Source organism: Hippichthys cyanospilos, chromosome 6 (genome assembly GCF_059441005.1).
Source record: "Hippichthys cyanospilos isolate Australia breed blue-spotted pipefish chromosome 6, RoL_Hcya_1.0, whole genome shotgun sequence".
Classification (NCBI taxonomy): domain Eukaryota; kingdom Metazoa; phylum Chordata; class Actinopteri; order Syngnathiformes; family Syngnathidae; genus Hippichthys; species Hippichthys cyanospilos.
In genome coordinates this window covers 17,217,218-17,231,887 of record NC_142374.1, presented here as the reverse complement: position 1 = coordinate 17,231,887, position 14,670 = coordinate 17,217,218, and the positions used below count along the sequence as shown (strand labels likewise).

The following is a 14,670-nucleotide window of genomic DNA, read 5'->3' as shown; positions in this document are numbered from 1 at the left end:
ATAATTTATTGAGTCTCAAAGAGCCTCACAAGTGAGGCACAGAGAACATAAACCGGACAATTATTATATACTTAGATATATTTAAGTAACCTTTTTTTTTTTTTACACTATACTGTATACTTAATTGGAAGAATACTTTTCTGAAGTCACAGTATTTTTTTAAAGTACATTGCCAACCCTAGTCCAGTTGGTCCGAAATGGGGGGGGGGGGGGGGGGGGGGGGGGGCTACTATTTTTTAAAAGTAAATATTACGGGATTTCAATAGTTCAAGAAAATATGAATACAAAATATTATAATATATTTAGTGGGCTATTCAGTTTCATCATTAAAAAAAAACCTCTCTCCTCGATACGAAAGTCGGTTTACCCAATCTCGTGCATACCACCTGTCAATCATTTTAAAACTTTATATAAAAAAATATTTTAGGCCTGCTATGATTCCAAAGGATGACACCATGTTGATAATTCATTTGTGCACAAATAGTATTTTTTAATTCAGGTACTTTATTTCTTTCAGTTCCGAATTATATTTAATACATCAGACAAAGCACTTTGTTTAAAGTCTTTTTTTTTAATCTTGTTTAAAACGCTTTACACTGTTCAGGGGGTATTTGAATGAAAAAAAATCAAAGACACTTCAATAAGTAAAAAGGTTTAGGCCCAGCATTTCATACTTTCAATTTTAGTATTGTACATTCAGAAACAATCTCCAAATCATCGTTTATTTCGACACATTCAAAAATTTGCGACAAATTAATTGCAGCAAACAGCGTCACTTAGCGGCGAGTTAGTCACTTCCGCATTCCCCGAATACACTACAAATCCCATGATGCTTAGTAACGGAGCTACCAGTCATGTGGATGAAAACAGGAGTGGGCATCCGCTGCGCTGCACGAAGAAGAAACTTCGAGGAAAGATGCACGAAGAGGAGGATGGCGGCGACCCGAGCTCCGGCCCAGCTCCTCGACTCGAAACCTCTGCCAAGGCGGCCGACGGAGTCGACGTGGAGGTGGCAAAGGAGCAGACCCCCAAGCTGTGCGGCTTCTTGAGCAAACTGTCGGGCAAGGGGCCCTTGAGGGGGTACAAGCCGAGGTGGTTCGTGTACGACCCCAGGAAATGTTATTTGTATTACTTCAAGAGTCCCCAAGACGCTTTACCTCTGGGACATATTGAAATCGGCGATGCTTGCTTTAGCTACGACGTGGAGGCCGAAGAGGGACACTTCCAGATCAGCACGGCCGGGAAGGAGTTTCTACTGAAGGTAGCAACTTTTCAAGCATATGTGTTGTTGTGCCCCCAACTTACTGAGAAGCTGCTGTCATGTCCACTTCGACTCTTTTTCTTTCAGTTTAGCTCGCCTGGCACGCCCATTCGCATTCTTCTTCTTTGTCACGCTGGAGTTTTTAATTGCTTTGTGATCAAATGCAGGAGTTCCATTTGCTCATGCAGACCTGATTTAGTTGATAATAAACTCAAGCACACACGAGAGGTGGCAAAAGTACTCATAGTAGAGGCAGAAGGACGGTACATTTTTTACTAAAAGTATGTGAATCATTTTGAAAAAAAAAACACGTTATTTTTATTTGAGGAAGAAGACACCAATTTAATAACTGGCGGCAGCAATAACCTCAACCGAACATGTCCTAACTGCTGCAGTTTTTCAAGATCCCAAGAATGTTTTGCGCTAATAGCTCTCAGTCCCGGTCATGCCACAGCAATCCATTTGGGATGAGGTCAGGTGATTTAAAGACATTTCTTAAGAAAAGTAAAAAAGTATAAGTAGTCTTTTTTATTAGGGAAGTCAAGTCAAAAAATTGTCTTTACAATAATATATTTTCTGCCAGTGGTTCTCATATTTCAGTATGAGTAGCCCTGATGGTACGTAAGATTTGAACAAGGTTTCTGTTGCTATCAGTGAATCTAAGTTAATGATTTTTAATGCCGGGACAGAAATGATACATTTTACTTTTCAAATTGAGAGCAGATTATTTAGAACTTGAGCCAATTTGTTTTCAACTTGTGTTATGGTGATTGCAAAATGTTGCTTGCCTTTATTTTGTTAAGTTTCTTAAAAATGCACATATAATGCATGTAGTGGTGCAATTTTCCATCAGACCAGCCAGAAAGAAAACCATCTTCTGCACTTTTTCAATAAAATACACCAAGCGATTCCACTATATATGTAGTTCCATAATGTTTTTATCCTTCAACTTCCTTCTACACTTCAAAAACCTTTATGCTCTGTTTGTTAAATACTCTTATTAAAATTGATTGTAAATTGTTTGACTGTTGTTTTTGTGAGATGCCCACATTGCTTTAAAATTTACTAGTGCTTTTTTGATCGTAGTGCTTATAACCATTTTCTTTTTTTTTTTGTAGAGCGGTAATTATATGCAACTGCACTGTATAATACTAGCAGGTCTTTGTCTATATTTTGCCATTATATTTAACTCTGGTCCAACCTATAGAAACAGCTGTCAACATGTTGCAGCTCAGGAAATGGTGCAGGTGTGCATTCATTTTTACGAGTTTTTGCTTGTGTTGTTTGCGTATGATTTCACCCCCCCAGGCACCCAGCAAGCAGGTGATGCACTTCTGGCTGCAACAGCTCCAGCAAAAGCGATGGGAGTTCAGCAACTCGCGAGGCTGTGGACAGAGGGACAGCTGGAGCTCGCCCACTTTAGCTCACCCTATCAGTGGACTTGTAGCTAAAGATAATGGTACGGAAGCATACACACACACACGCGCGCATTAGAGGTGTCAAAATTTTTCGATTAATCGGCAACTTAACAATAATTACAAAAATAATCGAGCCTCTTTTATTACTTTCACTACCATTGTCAGATATAAATATCATCAATCCATTTTATTTGGCTGGTTAACTTACTCATTGCCATTGACGGAGACACAAGTCAAAAATTTAGTTAATGCTACTCACAATAAATGAGTTAATAATCAACTTCTAAGAATCAAAATCTAATAAATCAAAAACTGTGATAGATCATTTTAAAGAAAGACCAATCTGTTTTGATTCATGTCTACTATGGTGGAAATTCGTTTTTAGTCTATATCTTTTGACTCTGCCATACCAAATCCTAGTGTCTAAATTGAAGACACATTATTGACTTTATATATTTATTATAGTTTATTATTATTATTTGTCAGTATCAAGCCTTAAGGACTTGTTTATATACTGCTTGTTTTAAAAAAAAGGGGAATAAATAGACATGTTTGACCAAACATGATGAATAATTGTGATTTCAATATTGACCAAAATAATCGTGATTATTATTTTGGACATAATCCCTACTCTCTTGCTGACACAAAGTGGACACAATATTGGACTCGAATAAATAGGCCAAGTCTCAGGAGGATATGGTTTTCGTTTTCAAATTTCAAAAAACATAATGGTTTTTCTACTTTGTCATTTATATTATGAGATTCATTTATCACATTTTCAGCCTTAAACGCCCTTGGTGATTTTTCCCTTTCAAGTGCAATGTGATAATATGTGCAAGGAGTGTAGATAAGACCCACCAGGTCAGTCAAACATTCAGTGGAGTCTGCCTCCAACAGCTCGAAAATGTTAACAATTCAAAATTGTTGTTCAAAGTTTGCATGTGATTCTTAAGTATTTTATATTGATGAGACCACTCAGGAACCTAATTTGTGAATTCCGTAAAATTAATATGATAAGGCATGACCGCTTGCACCACACCGAAGTAGCTCTGTAATAATTAGATTACATCAAGTAGATTAGTATGACACATCCATGTTGTGCTTGAATATCTTGTTGTTGGTTGATAGTGTCGCTTGTTGGCTGAAAAAGCAATTTAAAGTGTTTTTGTGTGTGTATTCCATGCTTTGAAAAGCAGAGATGAAACAACAGTGTTTTTTTGGAATGTATCCAAGGTCAACATGTTCTCATCTGTTCAAAAGGAGTGCTCCAAAAATTGTTACACTTGCTCAATGTAGTGAGCTCTCCCTTTCTTTTATTCTTTAATTTTTCTAATGAGCGGTTGAGCAACTTAATAGTGCTGTCAAACGATTACAACTTTACAACTAATTAATCACAAAACTTTCCATGATTAATCATTTTTCAACCACTGTTTTCTACAAAGCTTGTAACGGATATTAATTTGAGGTAATTCATTTTTTTTTTCGATAATTTTTTTGTTCTCATGAGTCGCAAAGCAACTTTATGAAGTAAACTTGTGTAACCGTTCATCTTTGCCTGACTTTATGGCTATGACTCTCTAAGTTTGGTTTGTTAGTTTAATCAGTTCAGCTGCCACAGGAAGAATGATCTCTAAAGATATAAGGTTATGGTATTGATTTATGTGTAATAAATATTGACACCGGTATACAACTGCTGTAAATGCTTAAAGTACATAAATGTTTAAAGGTGAAATATTGGTCATTCGGCTAATTATGTTTTGCCAATGTTTGACCAATGTTTGAAGAGCCATAATTGGCTGATTTAATCGGGCCCTGTTATATTGTCATGTTTTAGAACTCTATTGCATCATAGTGAAGAACCTTTTCTGCTGTTTTTGCTTACCTCGTACACTTGAAAGACATCAGAAAAGGTCAATGTTAGACATAGCTCTCAGAGTGATGCACTACAAACTATCAATCAAAGCTTTTATGTTTATTTTAAAATGTATTGTCGCATCTTAACTCCATTGGGTGTAGTTTGCACTTGAGGAGTCACTCAGTAGTAATGTGTTGTATTATTATTGGGAATTCCAGATGCTTTCCTGTTTGAGAAGCTCAGCGACAGCATGGAGAAGATCCGCAGCGACTTTTCCATGGAGTCTGAGACGGAAGGCGGTGCAACGGTTGGGATCCAGTCGGCCAGAGGGACAGCCACTTCTACAAACACCCTCAATTTCTCACTTAAGAACTTTGGTACAGAAATCAGGTCGGTCCCTTTTCTATAGTGTTCCACCGTTATATTGTGTTTCACCTTTTTCTTTGGAACCTATCTACTAGAAATTCTTCATGCTTCATTGTGTAGGAAGTTGTGATTCAGAGTGGTTAGGGCTGTAACTAATTTATTAATAATCAGTTAATCTCTAATATTTTATCAAATCATCAAGAATCAGATTTTAATTTAAAACTAAGTTTATATATATTTTAATTATGTTTTTATATATATATATATATATATATATATATATATATATATATATAAAAACTAAGTTATATATATATATATATATATATATATATATATATATATATATATATATATATATATATATATATATATATGTAAACATAATTAAAATTTTTGGACCTGCTTAATCTGGTCACACAATTTCAATACAACAGGCTTCTCTCAAAGTCCCTGCTAAACAGGCAAAACAAGTTTGGTGTGGGGAGGAAAGCCAATGCCCCTTCACTTATTTCTAAGGTGGATTGCAATAGAGGAAATTGTTCTACAACTCCCTTGCTGTGATCGGACACAGTCGTGAACAGTTCCCCTTCTGTGGCAAACAACATGATTCAACACAAACATGGCAGCAATCTCACATGCAAAGTGCAAATTTGTGCCGTCTCAGTGTTTTAAAAAAAAAAAAAAAAGATGTGTGGTTATTTTCCTCAAAAGGCGAATCTGTCAAACCGTTATGAAATTACATGACCTCACAGTTTTCTTTGTGAAAAATATGAGTCAGGCAAAGCTCTGCTGACAAGTTTGCATCCTTTTAGGAACTCCATGTCACATCTGCGAGCGGGCCGGGGAGGCGAGAGCAGACGCAGCGTGTTTTACACCGCCAACAACAGCAGTGCAGATGAGTGGGAGCTGGTGGAAGCTCCACCCAAAGACTTCTCCGAACACAAACATCATCCAGAGGCTCACAGACGTGCGTCCTTGCCCTCACATCATACTATGATGAAGTCAAATGAAGAAAAAGGAGTCACCAAATGTCATCTTTCAGATTCCTTTGGATCAGCATTCGACTTTGTGCGCAACTCGTCGAGGCCCAAGAGGCCCCTGCTCCGAGACATGATGGGCTCCGGGAAATTTGGCCGCAGCGCCGAGAGCTCGCCGGTGGAGTTTAACGGCAAATCTTCTGAGATGCAACTTCGCCTCCAAAACCAGCAGGAAGAAGTGTGTCGCATGCAACAGGAACAAGCCAAGCTCAAGGAGGAGCTTGCCAGTCAGAAGGTACAAAGGAGGACATCAACCTTGAGTCACTAACGTGACGCTCCTTGATGCTTCGAAAAACAGCAGCCTGTATTTGGGGCTAATTGTGAAGTAAGCAAGCAGGAAGTAGGTTTGTTCCTCTTCTTGCTCGCTTGGACTAAGGCATGGTTGATTTTGGGATCAAAGGTTTAGGTGTGCCAATCTCCTGGCCAAGATTCATTTAAAATGTGATATTTTTAAAGCAACTTAATTTTTACGTCCACTAACTTTTAGGTCATGACTGTTCAAAAAGTTAGCTTGTCAGCGGCACTGTGATGTTCATATTTAACAGCTAGCTTTACCCATTCCTATTCAAACAGAGCATTGGGATTCTCCCCACCTGAAAACTTTCTTAGCTATTGTCAGCTAACATCCTACCTCACAATATGAGCACTGAGCTCTAATTTATTTCAGCAAAAATAAAGAGTGGTAGTAATAAAAGCCAGGTTTTGGACAGGTACTTTACTACTTAAGTTCAGTCCTACCAGCTAACAACCTGCAGTATATTATATTATCATGTGAGAAAAATTATCTGGGAGAATTTGAAGGGATTGTGTGAAACAAACCATTTTTGAGATAGAGGTGGGAGGGTTCTACATTTTGTTAATCTATTATGTTTCAACAAAGTGCAATATGTTAATACCGTTCTCTAGCCTGTTTAATGACGTAAAAAAATGCTTACATTTTAAGGACGGAGGGCTTGAATCCCATTTACAGGTGCTTGAGTCCCCCCCAAAATAAGTCACAAAAATAAAAAGGAGAACTAACTGAAATTGAAATTTTAAATTCATAAAACTAATGTCATACTTGAGATGATGGGGTTTATTGTAATTGAATCCATTTTCCAATTATGTCTGACCGGAACAAGTAAGTTCAAAAAGTTGTTCTACAATTATACTTTACTTTTCTTTGTCTTTTCCTGATGTTGTCTTCATCGAATAAAAATGTTTTGATTCAATCAGGAACTGGTGAGACTTTTGCAGCAGACCTTAAGAACATCCCAGAACGATCGTCAGCCAGCGCATCGTCCACCCCCGCCCCCAGATCCGTCATCCACCGAGTCGGATCGGTCTCACCATCCGGCGGCAAGCCCGGAGGAAGTCGCACGTTTAGAGGCCCAGCTTCACGAGCGAGACGGGCAGATCCACTCCCTGTGTGGCCACATGGAGCGTCTGGCCCTGGAGAAGGAAAGCCTCCAACAAGAACTGAAAGGTCTGAAAATCAAGGTGGGGGAGATAAACGACCAGCTGGGCATGCTGATGGAAACCATCCAGGCCAAAGATGAAGCCATCATGAAACTGTCGCAGGAGAGCTCTGAACAGGGCGGGACTCCAAATGATGGTTCGCCGCCTCCTGGGAAAGAGCAGCAGGAAATGAACGTCCTTAAGGTACCGCAATCTAACCACTATGCCTTTATTTTATGGAGTATGTTCCAGAGCTGGGCAATAACATCAAATTAATTTGATTAATTCATTATTTTTAAAAATCAGAAGATTTGAAAATGAGCTAAATTGCGAAATCTGGATTTTAGCCTGGAAAAAGTTAATCTATTGTTTATAATGAACTCTTTCATTTTCAGTCAACAGCAAGTAGAAAACAATATGTTTAAATGTATTAATTGTACATGAAAAATAATTTAGTCATCTAATTAATTGTAGACAAAATATAAACGTTTTGCTGCTCAACGTGGCAAAAAAAAAATGGACCAAGGTTATCCACAAACTGATAAGGTTCATGTTAAAGCTGATTTTGAATCAGTATTCATTATTTCTTTCTGAACATTTTCCACAGTTTTTTTTTTAATACATCAAAACTTTAAAAACATGCTTTTTGCATTTTATTGCCGCCATTAAAATTGTAATCATCTCAAATGATTGAGTAAATTCTTTTTTTTTTGCCATTTTGCTGAAGCCCTATGATACTCATTTCTGATTAAATGATTAACTTCACTTTCAGGACAGTCTTCAAGGATATAAAACCCAAAACAAGTTTTTAAACAAAGAGATCTTGGAGCTGACAGTGTTACGCAGAAATGCTGAAAGTCGTGAGAAAACATTGGAAGCAAAGGTATAGTTCTCTTGGGTGTGTTGCCAAGGAAAGAAAGAGGAAGTCTGAATCATTCTTCGGGGAAGTCCATCATGACTTATTCTCTTTTTCTTGACTTTTGCAGTACACGGCGCTAGAAGCCAAGTTGTGTCAGGTAGAGAGCAAATATCTGGTGCTGCTACAGGAGGTGAAGAACCCGGTGTGCTCTTCTTCGGAGCAGAGTCCTGCCCGGGAGGTCATCTCCAGATTGTTGGAGGACGCTCTACAGTTGGAGAGCCCTGAGCAGGAAGAGCACCACGTCTTTAGACCGAACACTGTCAGGTATACACAACACAGAAATGTTAACAGTCGTACAGAATAAACCGTAACAAATCATATTTCAATATCGTGCTATTCGTGATACTTCATGATTTACTGTGGATTTTTTTTTAACTCGTTCTCTGCCATTGACGGCTATAAACGTCAAAGAAAGCATTTTAAGGTCTGTGTTCTAATAGAGCTTTAAAAAAATACTATTAGAAAAGTACAAATGTTCATGAGTAAGATCTTGTATTAAAGTTGAAGTTACACGTGAAAAATAAGAAATACTGAATGTATATGTTAGTATGTATGTATATATGTGTATGCATACAGTATGTGTGTCTCTATATATACATACAGTATAAGCATATATAGTTATATCGAAATATGACTGTATATATGAATTACATTACGAGCTTATTTACATTAATGCTGGTGTCTAATAAGGGGAGTATGACCCGTTCTTTCTTATAGCAATATATAATAATAACAATAAAAACAAAAACAATATATTAATATATGAGTAAATAGAATACAAGGAGTAGGACTAGATAAGGTTTATACTTCTTCCTACTTTCTTTTGAACATATACAGCAAATCTCATTGAACTGAATATATACTGAAATTTGTTTTATTTGCTTCTTGTGTTTTTTTGTTCTCAAATTTTGAAATGTGTTTTGTGTTTATTATATGTTCACTAAAATCAATCAATCAGAAAAACCATGACAAATTTTGATATTGTGATATAAAATATATATAAATATTTCATTATTTTCTACATTTATTGGCTGGATTGATTACTGTAGTTGTTTTTTTTTTTTTAACTTTTTCACCGCTGTTGACGGCTATAGACGTTGGCAAATCTCTACTTACGTCGGGGTTTTTGAAAAAGGAAAAAAAAAGTTGCCACGTATAGCGGATAGGGTAAATTTACTGGCCGTTTGCAAGAATCCCGGTTACCTGTAGATGACGCCTAAAAGCGCCTCTCCTTTGTGTTGCTTTTAACAGCGAGTATGACGTGTACGGCTTCAAGACGTTGCCTGAGGAGGAGGAAGAAGAGGATCGCCTCGTGGCCAAAGTGAGAGCCTTGGAGCTCAAGTCCCTCTCCATGACCAATCAGGAGGTGTCCGTCGGCATCAAGTGGGAGAACTATCTTGCCGGCACCATGAACCGGAACCTGGTGCGCTCCCCCGAGCTCAAGGCGCTGATCCGCTGCGGCATTCCCCACGAGCATCGCTCCCAGTTATGGCGATGGTCCGTATCCGTCCACGTCAAGAAGTTCCGGGATCTCCTGGCGCCCGACTATTATGAGACTTTACTGAACGTGGCCCGGGATAAGCCCAATCCAGCGTCCAAGCAGATCGAGTTGGATTTATTACGGACTTTACCCAACAACAAGCACTACTCTTCTCCCAGTGCCATCGGCATCCAAAAGCTCAGGAATGTTCTGGTGGCGTTCTCCTGGAGGAATCCTGACATTGGCTACTGCCAGGGGCTAAACAGGTACTTAAGTCTTCTGTCATTTTTCTTACTGTAATTCTGAAAATAAATTATACAAGGTATCCCAAGAATCCCAAATTATTGACATCATTTGAAATATGTCATGTCCAAGGCCAGTGATATTCATCCATGAAAGATTATCTCGTGTGCCCTTGGGAAAAATTATCAAATTTATTCATTTACGATCAATAATTTATCTTGTGTCATGTGAACAATTAAATGCTCCTCCACTAGACGGCACATGGTTGAATTACCCTAACTTCATAAAAAATGTACACACAAAAAATAATCACAATTCGAAAAACTTTCAAACCAATGTAGATTTTATGACGAATTTTAGATCAATATTTTCAGTTCCACAACTAAATCCCCCTTTGGTGCTCTTCCTCCAGAAATGTACTCATCCAGCTCTTTGCAATCCAATGTATGAAACTACACCCCTCTATATCAAAATGATAGGGCTTGTATAGTTACTACTGATGTCTGCTATTCGTGGAGAATAGATAGCAGGCCTCACGTGAATAAAATCCACAAAAAAATCCACATATAACGCTTATTGAAATGCATTGGATGGAACCAAATGGTATTTTATTCATTATACATGTTTAAGTGACTCGTCTGATTAATCTGTAATATGTTTTTGTCAAAAATCATCATCAGCCTCAATAAATCCCTATCAGTCAGGACAACAACATAAAAAAAAAAAAAAAATTGAAAATTTGCAAGATATCCCCAATGGAAAGCTTCCTCAAAGCTTCCTCAAATGTACCTAATTGAAATTCTCCACTCCTTTGCAACCTTAATAACACAGCCTAGGTAAGCACTAATGGTAAATGGACTTACTGTACACTTATGTAGCGCTTTTCTACCTTACTGTCGATAACAGTACAAGGTGTCCTTGTAGATGCCTGAAAAGGCAAAGGAGAAGTCTCTGACTTTGACATGTGACACAATATTTATGTACTTCCCTTCTTTACCAGCCGGTAAATATTTTTGTCCCCTAACCACAATGAAGATGTGTCATTTTGAGCTCACGTTTTTTGTTTTTTTTTCCCCCCAGGCTCGCAGCTATTGCGTTGCTCTATCTGGACCAAGAAGATGCCTTTTGGAGCCTCATTGCCATTGTAGAGGTGTTCATGCCAAGAGATTATTACACCAAGACTCTGCTTGGCTCACAGGTGATGTTACATGAATTACACAAAGAGGACCTTAACTCTTTTACCAACAGCCACTTTTAGACACCCCGTTAGCCTAACACTAAACAAATAAATACAATTTCCTTTGCAGGTGGACCAGCGCGTGTTCAAGGACCTGATGAGCGAGAAGCTGCCACGGCTCCACGCCCACTTTGAACATCACAAGGTGGATTTCTCCCTCATCACCTTCAACTGGTTCCTGGTAGTGTTTGTGGACAGCGTGGTCAGCGACATCCTCTTCAAGATTTGGGACGCCTTCCTCTACGAAGGGCCTAAGGTCAGCTGGCCCAAAATATGCTTGGAATTTCCCATGACCCCATTAGACACTCTCGGAAAAGTATTTTAAAAATGTGTTTTTTTTTTTTTTTTTTTTACTGTGGTAGTAGTTTTGTAGTTTTGTTCAGAATAAATATTTATATTAGAGATACCCCCCTCGCTCAAAATAAAGTAGTCATGGCAAAGTCGACCTGACATACATACCACAGCAGTTCTTCAGATTGGGGAGAAGAAAAAAAAAGAAAAACATATGCAACCTCCGTTTGTCGTCTTGATGCACCACCTAGTGGCTGAATGCCTGATGGTATTTGTCTGCTTAAACACACATAATTAGTTTTTGTTACATTAGTTTTTAGCAGGCTTTCATTAAAGACAACATCAGCACGTGGAGCTTCCCAACAGAAAGGAACGAAAGTTGTAGGCTTATAAATAAGCACTGTAGTTTTAGTATCCAAAAATGCAAACTATCAATACAAACAATCACTAGAGGCTCGGTTTTAGGTATTCAACTTATAGGGCAGTCACGCATGAAATGTGACCAGTCTGGTGTCAAGAAATAAGCAGCAGCAGAAGAAAACAACAAACAGGAAGTTATTGATATCGTACAAGCTAACATCGTAGTATCTCCATTCTTAGGTTTAATAATGAAATCTTGTTGAAGCATCACTTGTAAGTTGACTTTAAAGACACTATTACATGTGTAATGTACATATAACATTATTAATGATGCGTGAACTAAATTGGTTTGTTGTGTGTTTATTGACCTTAAATGTAATCACTAGCGTGCTAATGTTCATCACAAATGCTAACCGTTTACTACAGTAAATTTTGTTCATGTCTACTGTCTAATATTTTGTGTAGAATATAATAAACAACACTTATTTATGTCCACTCACTTCAACTCCCTTTTAACCTTTGTAAATAGTTTAAAATATATAATTTTTTGGTGGGTTCATGGGGAGGGTCAATTATTTAATAGGATAAGCAATTTTACAAAGATTTCATCGTAACATAATATAAATGCACTTCTTAGGTATAAGAATGGCTTCTTCTAGTAGTCTTCCTTATTTGCAACGTTCTTCCACAGATCATTTTCCGCTTCGCTCTTGCTCTCTTCAAATACAAGGAGGAGGAATTTTTGAAGTTGCAGGACTCCACCGCCATCTTCAAATATCTCCGATACTTCACTCGCACAATCCTTGATTCCAGGTAAGGGAATATATTTTTTTTTAATTTATTTATTTTAGATGAGGGGCAATGTAGTATCAATATTTATTTCTATACTATTGTTCTGTGGTGTTTTTAAATCCACATACAAAACAACTTCATTTCAGGAAGCTAATGAACATCGCTTTCGTGGATATGAACCCGTTCCCGATGAGGCAAATCCAGAACCGGCGTTCCTTCCACCTAGAGAAGGTCCGCCTGGAGCTGACCGAGCTGGAGGCCATCAGGCAGACCTTCCTGCGGGAGAGGGAGACTTCTCAGGACGGACGCAGCTTCGTCAGCGACGATGAGGAAGATAACTGAACCCAACAAGAATGTGCGTTGAGTCAGACATTTTGCTTTGCGATTGTCGCTGGACCAATCAACTCGTGGACCAAAATACCACACATCCTATCAGTATTCCTGCATTTTTTCCTTATTGATGTTTTACATTGCTTGTGTGTTTATACGATACAAATCGTCTTAAAGCTGGCTGTCCAAAATCAGTATTTCTTCACTTCTGGATGTAATTTTCTTTATTGTATGTATGCATCTCAATCAATTAGGCAATATTGGAAAATGTCATTTATTGTAGTGCAATTCAAAAAGGGAAACCAATTTACGGATTCACACAGTGACAGAGTTTATAATTCTGTTTCTAATCTAATGACTATAGTTTACATCAAGAAAAACCCCCAAATTCATCTCAATTTATAGAAACAATCCCTACCAAAATTGTTTTTATTACATTGACATTTTCTCACAAAAATTTTTGGATCCTTCTCTATAATATTCTCTTTGAATTGAACACCTGACGTAATCTTTCTATGATATTCAAATTTGTTGAGATGCATCTGTATATATCAGTTGTTGACGGGTTTTGTTTTCACACACATTCAGTTTCACTGTCATTTGATTTACACCGGAATATAAATTAATTGCCTAGTTTGTTTTCAATTGTGCAAATTTGAAAGTTCATTGGGTTCTGACACATACAAGTCTTATTATTTTATTCACATATTAACTTTTTTTTGCAGTTGTTTGTAAAAATTGGATAAATTGACCTCTAAAAATTGCAATTTGGTATGTTGTGGCCAGATCAAACCCTGTGAGTTTTTCCTCGCACTCATGCACTATTTTTGAACCTTAAAAAATATGTATGTTGACGGTTTTGCCAGCACTTCCTGGACTTAAGTATCATTTTTATTCAACTTGAAAGTGTTTCATGTTCTGTATTCATGTTATAAGAAAAAAAAAATCTCCAGTATACATCCCCACTTCAATTTTTGTCTGGACGACTGCTGGGATTTTTAGGAGATGCTATTGCTGATGTAATTTCATTCCTTGTCCTCAAGGTGGCAGCGCAGAGTATGGTTCATTCTTGCATGCTGTTTTATTTCCGAGTGAGGTTGTCGTTGGTGGCAGATGTCTTTTGGTGGCACGTTTCTTCTTTTAAGATGATTCCACCCGACTGTCTTTTAGCTTTACAAGAAACAAATGTGAGTTTGGTCCTTAAAGTGACAGCAGGTTTTTCCTCACTTGGCTTTTCTGTTTGTGCTGATGTGTTCATTTAGAAAATGTTTGTATGGCAAATGCTGTTGATTTTTTTTTGTCTCAGTCGTGTCAGTTAACCTTAAGTTGACATTTGCTTTGATGAGATAGATGAGAGCAGGTCTCCCTAAACAGTTCACGACATGTCACGTGAAATTTGGTTTTCCAACGTCGGCCATTTTACATATAATAAGCTCCAGTCAAATAATTGTGTACTTTATCATTACTATTATTACTTTTTTTTTGCCTGCATTGTATTGCACAATTCAGATTACAGGGCACTTCATTATTACCAGTTGTTACTGTTTGAAAGGTACGTCATAGTTTGTCATTCTGTTCAGAAGACATGTTAATTAATTAAAAAAAAGAAAAGAAAATGACTTGTGTTGTGAGAAAGTGCAG

At 37.6% G+C, this 14,670-nt stretch overlaps 1 protein-coding gene across 4 annotated transcripts; it reads left to right on the top strand.

Annotated features, from left to right (window-relative positions):
• Positions 1-907: 907 nt before the first annotated feature.
• Positions 908-14,653, top strand: tbc1d2b (TBC1 domain family, member 2B). Of its 4 annotated transcripts, XM_088416857.1 has the most exons (13): positions 908-1,261; positions 2,570-2,720; positions 4,753-4,924; positions 5,716-5,870; positions 5,946-6,175; positions 7,156-7,581; positions 8,150-8,260; positions 8,364-8,560; positions 9,548-10,042; positions 11,100-11,217; positions 11,327-11,512; positions 12,599-12,720; positions 12,846-14,650. In XM_088416857.1, exons 1-13 carry the CDS (start codon positions 917-919, stop codon positions 13,039-13,041), a joined length of 2,904 nt encoding a protein of 967 aa, XP_088272983.1. In that variant the 5' UTR covers positions 908-916; the 3' UTR covers positions 13,042-14,650. The 4 variants fall into 4 exon arrangements, with proteins under 4 accessions (XP_088272983.1, XP_088272981.1, XP_088272985.1 ...); XM_088416855.1 differs by having other exon boundaries at positions 5,716-6,175; positions 12,846-14,653; XM_088416859.1 differs by lacking the exons at positions 908-1,261; positions 2,570-2,720 and adding an exon at positions 4,294-4,322 and having other exon boundaries at positions 5,716-6,175; positions 12,846-14,646.
• Positions 14,654-14,670: the final 17 nt, after the last annotated feature.